The sequence below is a fragment of the Hemiscyllium ocellatum genome, chromosome 7 (assembly GCF_020745735.1).
Source record: "Hemiscyllium ocellatum isolate sHemOce1 chromosome 7, sHemOce1.pat.X.cur, whole genome shotgun sequence".
NCBI lineage: Eukaryota > Metazoa > Chordata > Chondrichthyes > Orectolobiformes > Hemiscylliidae > Hemiscyllium > Hemiscyllium ocellatum.
Window position 1 is genome coordinate 34,674,765 of NC_083407.1, and position 12,415 is coordinate 34,687,179.

The window sequence follows — 12,415 nt, forward strand, 5'->3', positions numbered from 1 at the left end:
CTGATCATTGTACGGGGTAATTTCTTTAAAAAGGACAGGTCCTTACTATTAATAATGTGCTTTCATAGGAATTTCAAAACTCTGTACCACCAAGTAAAGTTAGAGTCGTAGAGACATACAGCATAGAAACAGACTCTTTAGTCCAACCATCCATACTGACAATAACCCGAAACTAATCTAGTCCCACCACCCTGCTCCCGGTCCATACCCCTCCAAAGCTTTCCTATTCATTGACTTTATCCAAGTGTCTGTGTACATTTCTTTGCCTCCATTTAAAATGGAGATCCCAAGATGGAAGGATGGGTGTGCATTTGTACACTTTGCACTCCTGAACTCCAGAAAGGCCAGACAAACTGACATTGATTTAGAAATATAGAGGAAAAGCAAGTCTCCTCCAAAAACGAAACTAGATGTGGGCACTCTCACACCAAAAGACATCTCCACACCGAAATAAAAATTAATTTCATTTTGAATTGCAAATTACACTGATTTCTCTTTTTTTAAAAAAAAGTTTTAAGTTACTGCAAAATCAATGCTGAACATCCTTTAAATTTACAACTAAAAAATAATCTTCAGAATTCCAAGCTACTCTCACATTTTGCTATGAATTTATACTGGAGGAAAATCCTTAAATGTGATCACTGCTCAGACTGCAGAAAGCATCAAATATCACTGCTTAACCCTAAATGACAGCATCTGCTGACCACAGGGAGTCACACCACTAGAATCAAAGTAAAAACCCCATGCCTTTCTTTAATGCTTTTGAGATGGCTTTCTCAGCAGGAATGCTGACGTTTAGGAGGCGAGGGGAAAATGAAAGAATAAAGTTACTTTTCTCTCTCTCAATCTGAGAAAAAGCCTTTGCTTAGTCAAGTGTGACAAAACAAATCACATTTCAGATCGTTGGAGTTCTAAACCTTTCCCAGCTGCACATCAATGTACTTATAGTTGCGTCTGTTTAAAATGGAGATTAATTATGAATATACTTCACGTCACACTGAAACGGTAAACTATCATTGCAAACTACGGATTAAGTGCACTTCACATGTTTAGGAGCTGAAATAACATTAGCTGATACAACTGCTACCCCAGAGTGGTTTCATATCTTCTCTCCGTTTGAACATACATCATTAACTCTCTAGACTCAGTTATTTCTTGAAATCTGTGCTTCCTTTAGCTGTCAGTAGCATTCACAATTTTGTGAACAAATATTCAGAATTTCATTAGGAAAGCGGAAGATTCGGTGTGATAAAAATTGATAGCAATGCTACTTTAAATTGTAGATACCTTGAAAGTGATTAATTCATCATTAACATCCAATTTATTTTCATTTCCACAATAAATTTATCAAACGATCCTAGATCAAATAAAAGTCTTGATTCAAACATGACTATATTCTGTATTTGAAAACATATTCAAAAACAGTTTTTCTTTATCTATTAAGGGTTATACACTTGTCTCATGAATATTCAGCTTCCTATCATTTTTATCCCACTGTGGGCCCAGCAACGTCCGCCTCGCTAACATCTGGGGGCGAGTGGCAAAATCCTGAGACCTGTCTCACAGACTAGTCAAGCAACAGCCTGATGCAGTGCAGACTCACAGAATTATACCTTACAGACAATGTCCAGCCATAATCACCATCCCTGAATACGTTCTTTTAATACTGATGCAGACACAGCCGAGGTTGTGGTACAATGTTATACAATTGGGAGAGAATTGTCCTGGAAGTCTTCAAAATTGACCCCATGTATAGCTTCAGGTTAAATATGGGTAAGGAAACCTTCTGTTGGTTATCGTGTACTGTCCTTCCCTGGATGATGAACAACACTTGGAGGAAGCATTGAAAGTGGCAATAGTGCAAAATGTACTCTGGCTTGAGGATTTCAATATTCACCACCAAAAATGGCTTGGCAGCAAAACTACTGATTGGACTGGTCAGATGCTGAAGGACACAGCTGCTAGACGAGGTCTCGACAATTGCTGGGGGAACCAACAAGAAGAAAAAACATACTTGACGTCATCCTCACTAATCTGCTAGCTACAGATGCATCTGCCCCGGATAGTGAAAGTTAACACTGAAAACGTCCTGCCTTCATGTTGAAAATATCCTCCATTGTGTTGTGTGGCGCTATCACCATGCTAAATGGGACGGACTTTGTACAGATCTAGCAACTCAAGATTGGGCATCCGTGAGGATGCAGTAGATGAATTGGACCAGCAGAACTGGACTAACATAATCTGCAATCCTATGGCCCGACATATCCCCCACTCAACCATTATCATCAAGCCAGGGGATCAACTCTGGTTCAATGGAGAGTGCAGGAGGGCATGCCAGGAACAGAAGAAGGTATACCTAAAAATGAGGTGTCAACGACTTGTGTGTCAAGCAGCATCAGCAGCAAGTGATAGACTCAGCATAAACCTGCCCACTGATGCCCAATTTGGGTTCTGCAAGGGCCAACCAGCTCCCGACCTTGTTGCAGCCTTAGCTCAAGCAAGGATAAATGAGCTGAATTCCAGAGGTGAGATGAGAGTGACAGTCCTTGACATCAAGGTTGCACTCAGCAGAGTGCAGCATCAAGGAGCCCAAGAAAAAACAAAATTAATGGGTATTGGGGAGAAGAATCTCTGCTGATTGGAGTCATACTTAGCACATAGGAAGATGATTGTGATTGTTAGACCTGAGTCATCTCAGCTCCAGGACATCTCTGCAGAAGTTCCCGAGGATAAGGTCCTAGGCCAAATCATCTTCAGCTGTTCATGTTGGCATTCACTCCATCATAAGGTCAGAAATGAGAATGTTTGATGAAGTTTGTGCAACACCATTCACAACTGTTCAGATGCTGAAGCAGTTCATGTTAAAATGCAACAAGAACTGGACAATACCCAGGCTTGAGCTGACAAATGCTAAGTACCATTCATGCCACACAAATGCCAGACTATGACCATCATCAATAAGAGACAATCTAACCACTACCCCTTGATATTCAATGATGTTGCCATCACTGAATCCCCATCTATCAATATCCTGAGCATTATCATTGAACAGAATCACAATGACTACAGGAGCAGGTCAGAGGCTAGAAACACTGTGGTGAGTAACTGACCTTTTGATTCTTGATGAAAGGCTTTTGCCCGAAATGTCAATTTTACTGCTCCTTGGATGCTGCCTGAACTGCTGTGCTTTTCCAGTACCACTCTAATCCAGAATCTGGTTTCCAGCATCTGTGGTCATTGTTTTTACCATAAGAGATAGGAGTAGAAGTAAGGCCATTCGGCCCATCAAATCCAGTACGCCATTCAATCATGGCTGATGAGCATTCCAATGCCACTTCCCCGCACTCTCCCCGTATCCCTTAATTCCTTGCAAGTTTAAGAATTTATCAATATCTGCCTTGAAGACATTTAACATTCTGGCCTTCACTGTGCTCTATGACAATGAATTCCACAGGCCCACCACTCTGATGTTTGCCAACCTCTCACAATCTTAAAACTCAGGCTCGCACACACTCACTCACATACAACCTCACGCTCTGACATTCACTCACCCTCGTACACCTTCTCACACACCCATTCCACATTTACACTCTTTACACCCTCACACTCTTCCACTTTCAGTCTCCCTTTCACACTCTCACTTTCTTACATTCTCTCACACTCTTTCTCTCACATTTGCTCATGTACACACTCTCTCACGCACAATTTCTCTTTCACAATCTCTCATTCTCTCACACACACTCTATCAAACACTGTCTCTCATGTACTCTATCTCCCTCACCCTCTATCACAACCTTATCACATAGACACTTCCTCACAAGCACTCTCTCCACCAAACTCTCATTCAGACTCACTTTCAGTCACTGTCTCATTCTCTGTCACACTTCCTCTCCCACACACAGTCTCGTACTCTCTCTTACACTCTCACATTCTATCATGCACATACTCTCACACCTTCTCTCTCTCACACACAGTCTTTCACACATACCTTCTTCATATGTTATCACAGACACATGCTGTCTTACACACACACACACACACACACACACACACACACACACACACACACACACACACACACACACACACACACACACACACACACACACACACCCCTTCACTTGGACTGTGTCCCATTCAAGGAATCTCACAAACCCTCTCTGACACGCACATTGTCTCTCTCAATCTCATTCACATGCTTGCACCCTCAGTCTCTCTCACTCTCTCTCCCACTTAGACTCTTTCCCTTTCACATTCTCATACGCGCACACTTTCACTATCAAGCACACTTCCCCTCATACACACTCTGGCTCAAATGCACTATCTCTTCGACACTCTCTCCTATTCACACTATCTCTCACATACATACACTCTCACTGTCTCACTCTTACACTTTCACTCTCTCACACATACTTTCTCACACTTACTCTCTCTTACATTCTCTCTCACACACTCTCTTTCCCACACACTCTCTTTCCCATACACTCTCTCATGCACTCTATCTCTCACCCTCATTAAAACACTCACTCTCTCTCACTCTGTCATACCCTTACACACACTTTCTCTCCTGGACTTTCAAACACATTTGGTCTGATACACAGTTTACACACACACGCACACATGCACACTGTCTCTTAGACTCTCTCAGTCACTCTCTCACTCTCTCAGTTACTCTCACACTGTCTCAGTCACTCTTTCTCACTTAGTCACTCTCTTTCACACACATTCTCAAGCACACTCACTGTTCCCACACACTCTGTCTCCCACTCTCTCTGTCACTTTTACACTCTCACACTCTCGCCTTCACATTGTCACTTTCTCTTTCACTGTCATACTTTCACTCCTGCTTTCACACATTCATTCTGTCTCTCTCTCACTCACTTATACCGTCACTCTCATACTCTCTCTCAAGCTCTCTCCCACACACACTTTCTCACACTCTCCTACACACTCACTTTCACACTGTCTTGTGCATTCTTTCACTCAGTCTCTCACACACACATTCTGTCAATCTCATATGCACTCTTTGTTCCACATGTGAACTATATCCCAACACATACAGAATATGGTATATTCTGTGTGGACAAGATGTTAGGTATCATGCTGACACATTTATGTTCAGTTGTTTACAGAGAGTTGAACACAAATCTTTACAAAATCAATCAAATGTATGCAAACATGATACAGTTTGCTATCACCTGTGCCATAAAATTAAACTCCAAACACATTTTAATTTCTTTCCATCCCACTATTCCTTCGTGCTGTCCCAGGTTCTCATCTGGAATAAAGGGACCTGGTTAGTAGTAATGCCTATTGGCCTGGAAGTTAGCTAGAGTAACCTCAGGGGTGTTTGGGCCTGGATGGCACTGACATAATGTGGGTTTTCTTGTCAGAGACAGAGGGACTCTTCTTTACTTGAACTTCCAAGGATCAGATCAGAGGAGGTCAACAGGGTGGAATTGGAGGGCCTGGCCACTTCTTGTGAATCCTGATACAAGACGTGTGAGGGGCTGATGTGTGGTTCTTCTTCAGGTGGGTGCCTTGTAGCATTGCCCTGTCTCCTTGTGAGCAACACAGCCAAAGGGTTGCATGCTTGAGGCATATGTGTTCCTCATAGTCTCTGGATAATGAAGACTTTTGTATCACACATCCCTGCCTGCTGCTGTTAGTCCCTCCCTGTGCAAGGCGATGAAGTTCTTGCTTACTGAACACCACAGCACCCTCTCCTGCCTGGGACTGAGCAGGCACCTGGTCTGCAGCACTCCCCCGTGTGTCAGTGGCCTGGATCATTTCCTTCTTGGCCAGTTGTGGAACTGCCCCAGCAATGTAGACAACAGGCTCTATTCCCAAACTTTCTGCAGGTAATTTCTCCACTAAGGTTTCAGTATCTGAGTGGATGGATGGGGTGTACAGGAGGCAGGTCCTTCCTTTGAGACCTCTACTTCCGAGGTTGAGCTGGTGAATTGTGGTTGAGCCAGCCATTTCTCCCTCTGAGGTCATGGAAATCCCACTGATAGCTGTAAAACTCAAGAGAGAAGGCATCATGGCCAGTGGTTAGCAGTGGTGTGCTATGAATGGCACTGATTGCGGGATTACTTGAGAGTTGCAGTAGAATGAATATTGGCACCTACTCAGTTGGGTGGCATGGTGGCACCCTGGTTAGCATTCCTGCTTCACAATGCCAGGGTTCAATTCCAGCCTCGGGTGACTGGCTGTGTGGAGTTTGCATGTTCTCCCCAAGTCTGCGTGGGTTTTCCCCTGGGTGGTCTGGTTTCCTCCCACGGTCCAACATGTGCAGATTAGGTGGATTGGCCATGCTAAATTGTCCATAATGTCCAGCAATGTGCAGTTTAGGTGGAGTGGCCATGATAAATGCAAAATGTTGGGGATAGCGGTGGGAGCTAGGTCTGGGTGGGATGCTGTTTGGAGATCAGTGCAGACTTGATGGGCCACATTGCCTCTTTCTTCACTGTTGGTATTCTCTGATTCTACAACATACAGGTGTTGGCATCCCCACAGGAGTAGTCTCAGACTTTTGTTTTGTGAGGGGTAGGATTCTCTCCTCAAGTGGACTGAGGAATTTGGTGTTGTACACGCTTCCACCTACAGAGCACTTCCTGCCCTACCATGGGCTGCCTTCTCCTGGAATGTGAAAGGGAGGGATTGAGTGGCTGGCTCAGCTGTTAGTGCTGGTACAGGTGAACGAAAGCTGGTGAGGTGTTCCGAGGGATGATTGAGGCATTCTTAAGGCCATGTGGACGAGTGGGAAGTTGATGACTGAGATCAAGCAAAGAAAGATGTTGCAGGTAACACTGAAAGTGGCAGAACGTGAACTTTGGTGGAAGGCACTGGAGGACCAGAGAGAGAGAGAGAGAGAGAGAGAGATAGCAGAGTGTTGCAGTGTGACACCTACTTTGGCACTTAGGTTAACTAAGGTGGTGACCTCTGAACTGGCTGCTGGGTCTCTACCAATACTCTGAGAAAATAACATCCCATCTCAGTGTCCCCCAGGTTCCTGTCAGTGAATCACAGCACCATGTTGCCTTGCTCCAATTTTCACACTGTAATGAGTGGTCGGCTGGATCTTTTAAATATGGAGTGTGCATTAGGAATGCTGGTCTTTTGGTATAAATCCACTGAGTGGCAAGTCCTTCCGGAAACAGTGCAATGATGAAATAAGGGTAGAACCAGGCAAGAGTAATCCCCTGGGGATGGTGTAGGTAATGGATGAGACTAGAATGGTCAGGCTTCATGGTGAAAAACCCACCAAAACTTGACAAAACTAACACTTTTGCCAAAAAAAATCACCTAGAAGATTCAGCTCATTGTTTTGAAGAGATTCGCACAAGATAATTTTTAAGCATATTTTAAAAAGCATAATTGTGTTTCAGCACAATTTTGTAACAAAAGCATATTTTCATTTTCTAATTTTGCAAAAGTTTCTTGGTTAAATCAAATTAGGCTTTAGTTTTCAACATATTTGTGATGTGCTTCTCCCAAGCTTTTCGTCATGATTCTATTAGTCCTGATTGTTGGAAAGGACGCAAGTATGTTTCTTTTGATAACTTTTGATCTATACCTCCAAAATATTTGGAATAAGAGGGCTATAATGTCAAATTGTGAAATTCAAACAGCATTAATGAGCCTAGACTCTTGATAACTCGACTAATGTTGCTGAGAGCATTAGTTACAATAAAGCAATGGAACATTATAGTTGCGTGTATTAATTGGCTGATTTTTATTTTTGTACCTAAACATTTGTTCTCGTTCTATGGTCTCTGAAAGGTATTATATTAATAGAATGTAACAAACCTGATTGTGTAGAAGAATCAATTTTACCAGGCACTAAGTTTTAAAATTTTAAAAAAATTGTAAGTGATCAAACTCCTTACTGTCCCAAACAGCTCAAATACAGTGAGGGGAAAGCATTTCATTGAAGTAGTTCTTGAATAAACTTATTATTATCATTAAGGTAAGACCCCTTCTTAGGTTTAGCCTTGTTTGATTTTAACAACAACTTTTGCCAATTACATTAAATTACAAACAGGTTTGATCACTGGTCAGTTCACATATTAAATTGGCTGCACATGATGTGAACTGGTTTATTCAGATTTATTGATGCAATCGTCTTTTGTTGAGTAAAAGTAAGATCTTTGGTCAGCATGCAAATAAAATAAAATCATCATTAAAATGCATTCATAGTATTCTACAAGGTAATGGTCCTGAGAGAAATTGCATTAGGTCCACTCAATGCTGAGATGCTTCACAGTCCCAATGAAGACTGATGTCATATAGCTGGCTCCTGATAATTGTAATTATGCTTGACTGGTTAATGTAAATTGTACCTCTTGATAATATGCAATAAGCAATGCATTTTTATGTGAGGCAGGTACCTCTTCTTGTTAAAACTCTATTGTGATCAAACTACGACCTCTGATGATGAGACAAACCCTTAGATTTGACATAAAGAAGAGGATGCCCCTTCAGGATTGTTTTTGTTTATTTTACCATCTGGTTGTTTTAAACTAGTGGAAAGGTGGAACCACTTTCCCAATCACAAGTTCCCAATAGCTAACACCCAGAGCCCAATATAAAAACATAGTCCTTTACATCTAATACTGAGCGAGTACAGAATAAAGTAGCCCACTAGCAGCAAAGTAGCCAAATGTAAATGTTTTTAGTATTTGATTTATGTATTTTCTGCATTTGAGAAATAAATATTTCTCAATATTTTATCTCTAGGTTTATATTCTCCTTATACTTTGCTCTTTGTTTTGCATTGTAATATTAGTTTTAGAGGATTTTATTTGCTGGCTTCCATGTTGCATCTCTTAATTTACGTTTGAGGGCATGTGACCAAGAATAAATTATTCAAAAACAGACCATCCATGTAATTTAGCTGCAATTTGCATATGAATTGTATTACAGTAGAGCTGCAAGGCAAGAACTGCAGGTGCTTGACAGTAGGGATCATGCTTTAATGCAAACTGAAACACAAAACAAATCAATTTTGTAGGAAAAATATATAAACTGTTTCTAGATCAAGCCCAATGGGTATTAATTGGACACACACAGTGCTATTCTGGCATAGGTTGTTTGACAAATCTTAACCAAGTCTGTCATATTGCAATCCAGACAGAAGTTACAGCCTGCATGAATAACACTGATGACTCAATAAATGGTCTCTTCCATATCCCTAATTTTCTTCAACTCAGTGTTGATAGTTGCACAGTTTAGCTGCTTCTGAATTCCTCATCCATACTCTTCTTTCATGCGTTTGGAGCCAGACTCAAGCATATACAAATGTTTGGCAGACAGACAGAAGGAGATAAAAGAAATAGATTGTTATTTGTTCAATCCTGTTTCCTTTTTAACATCTCAAATGACAGCACTGGTATGTAACAAATTGGACAACTCAAAACCTCTTCATGTGTTACCACTTCTGAAGATCCTGTAATGACCAGACTCTAGGCAACATTTCCCAATTTGTAATTGTTCCAGATACAATATTCCACACAGTTTAACTCCTGGGTGAAGAGGAATGAACTGCCTCTCCTTCTTTATTCACTTACTCCCTTCTCTTGACAGCAAAAAAGGCTAACTTAAAAAGGAAGCTTTCCCTAGGAAGCTTTCTCCCAGATGCAAATTTGCATTTTTTTTAAAAAAGGATCCACCTTGACTAGGCTTCCTTAAATGGTCAAACAGTAAGTTTGAAAATTGCAAAGTGTGAGAAGGATTAGGATCATGGCATGTATACACATAGATTCAAGATAAGTGGTGAGTACAAAAAGATGTGTTTTTTAAAGGCAAAGATATTATGCAATTTCTGAATTGTGAAGGAAGAGCAGGTAGTTGAATGTTACACTGGTAACAATGAAGTTACTGGTAGCATTGTTGTTGATAGTTAAACAATCAGTTTTACAACTCTTAGTTTTGCAGATTGATTGACATTCTTTTTGTTTGATGCATATTAGGAAACAAGAAGGCGGTAGAGTAAAATGCTCCAGTTGGAGCTCCTCTGCTCATCAGTTCCTTTTCATTTTTCTTTCTTTTTATTCCTTTCGCCTATAGTTTTTCTTCTCCTCCCCCTAACTTTTAACTTCTTAAACTACCCTATCTGGAGAATAGAGATGTGTCTGAGATGTGGGAGGTCAATCACAGCTGGATACCAGAGCGGGAACAGAGTGAGTGCAGGCCAAGTCCTAGAAGAGAGTCACAGCTGTAGCCTGGAGCGGGACAGTGTGGGCATGGGCTGAGCTGGGAACTGAGTCACAGTTCGGAACCCAGAGCGGGAGCAGAGTGAGCAGGGGTTGTGCTGGGAACCAATTTGCAGATTGGAACTGAGAATGAGCTGAGCTGGGGAGAACGAGTTCTAGAAGTGACTCCAGGACAGAGGCTAGTATATGGAGGCAGCAAATCCTAGTATTCTAGTTAAAGAATAGTGTCTTTCAAGTACGCAAGTTATAGTCCTTTATCATGGACTCAGTGATAAAGGACTATAGCTTGAGTACTTTAAAGACACTTTTTATTGTTGATCTGGACTTTTAAGCGATGTATTTCCAGGCCAGTCGATATTTTTACTATTTCAGTTCTGTGATAACACTTAAAGTGTGTGTATCTCGGTCCCCTGTATTACATGCCAGAGCTGACATTACGATTGTTTTCACTGCATTCATTCGAGTGCATGTGACAAGGCTATTCGAATTCAGTACAGCACTCAGGGTGCGGCTGTTTCCTTTTGTTATCCTATTCCTTTTTTGTGTAGCAGCCAAATAGTTAACCTTTAGTACTCAGAGTACAATGGTATCTTTACCTGCAGCAGAGGGATAATGAGGGGATAGTTAATTGACTGTGACCTTCGCAGCACATTAATCCTTGAATGCAGGCTGGTGCACATTGGAGTATTCAATCACAGTAGTGCACTCCATTGGAGTTGAAACTAGCTCTTTAACCCATGTCCTTGCATATCTTCAAAGGGCAAAACACAATTGTGCCAACAACGTGGGATATGATTTGCGAGGGATGGTTTACTGTTGAGTAGGGGATCATAAGACTTTTTTTATCTTTGTTATTCAGTCTTTTTGAAATGGAGGTGCCAGTGTTGGACTGGGGCAGACAAAGTCAAAAGTCACATGACACCACATCAAAGTCCTACAGGTTTGTTTGCAACCACAAACTTTCAGAGCCTGAAGAAGGAGTAAAGCTTGTTTCAAATAAACCTGTTGGACTTTAACCTGATGTCACGTGATTTTAATCTTTTTGAAGTTTATGTAATATGGCAGGTATTACTTTGCCAAACATTCCACACAAAATGTTTACCAGCCAATTATTGAATTCACACCTACGCCCAGGTGATTACCCGAGAACATGGTCTGTAGTCATTCTGTCTTTGAAGCAGATTTTAAAAATACAAATTTTCAAATTAATGATTGTGTAGTCCAGAATATTGCAGTTCCAAAACATCATCTCAATAAAACAAGACATTTAACAGCCATGAACACAGGTTCAACTAAAGCACAGATAAAATATTAACTTATTAGGCTGCATATGCTTTAACTGCCTATTGTGCCAGATCTTCTCTGTTTTTAACATTTTATACATGTGTTTGTGTGTTGGAACTGATATTTCATTATTTTTCTTGGGCTTGGTAGATAATACAATTCCTCTTTCTGTATCACTGCAAAACTTTACAATTGTCTCCTTAATTTTGATGAGTTTTTTTAATGAAGTGAGATGAAGCTATGTGCTTAAAAAAAAGTATTGACAACATTTGTTGTGGCCAATTGAGGAAGTTAAAAAAGAGGGGGCCCAATTCACATCCCTCACCTGGCAGTAACAAATTGGCTGAGTCTTGACCCATAGATTTTTGGGCACGTATTGCAGAATATCCAAAATATGGGACCTGGAGGGCAGAATTAGTTTCCTTGTTTGTTGTTCTCAGCTGGCGTTGTAACTCAAGATTAAGTCATTGTGACTCAATGCATAATACAGTTTGATGACAAGTCGTCACCATTCTATAACTTTTTGGTAGCAGTAAGTTACATTGTTCAATTTCAAATTGATCAACATTCATTTTTTTTTCCATTTATGTTTGTAATCAATAATTTAAGAGGGAAAAATTGTTCATAGTATACATTTGTTTACCTTACATGGCAAATTATCATCGTTCCATCTTTGATAATATTGATTTTGCAGTTACACATCTAAAAAGCATTTTCTTATTGATTTTCTCAGTTAGAAGTCATGCTTGTGAGCTGGATCTATATAATAAACCAGGAGGATGCTCCCACATCTGCCTACTCAGCAGCAGCCACAAAACAAGGACATGTCGTTGCAGGACTGGCTACACCTTAGGGAATGATGGAAAGTCTTGTAAAAGTAAGTCAACACTCCATCTTTCTGTATAAATCTGTTG

General features: G+C 40.8%; 1 protein-coding gene across 1 annotated transcript in view; it reads left to right on the forward strand.

Annotated features, from left to right (window-relative positions):
* The window catches only part of LOC132817331 (low-density lipoprotein receptor-related protein 1-like), a 1,680,787-nt gene that overhangs the window by 667,301 nt on the left and 1,001,071 nt on the right, over positions 1-12,415 (forward strand). The window contains exon 11 of the mRNA XM_060827740.1: positions 12,235-12,378. Within this exon, the coding sequence (XP_060683723.1) occupies positions 12,235-12,378 (144 nt within the window). The remainder of the gene's footprint in view (positions 1-12,234; positions 12,379-12,415) is intronic.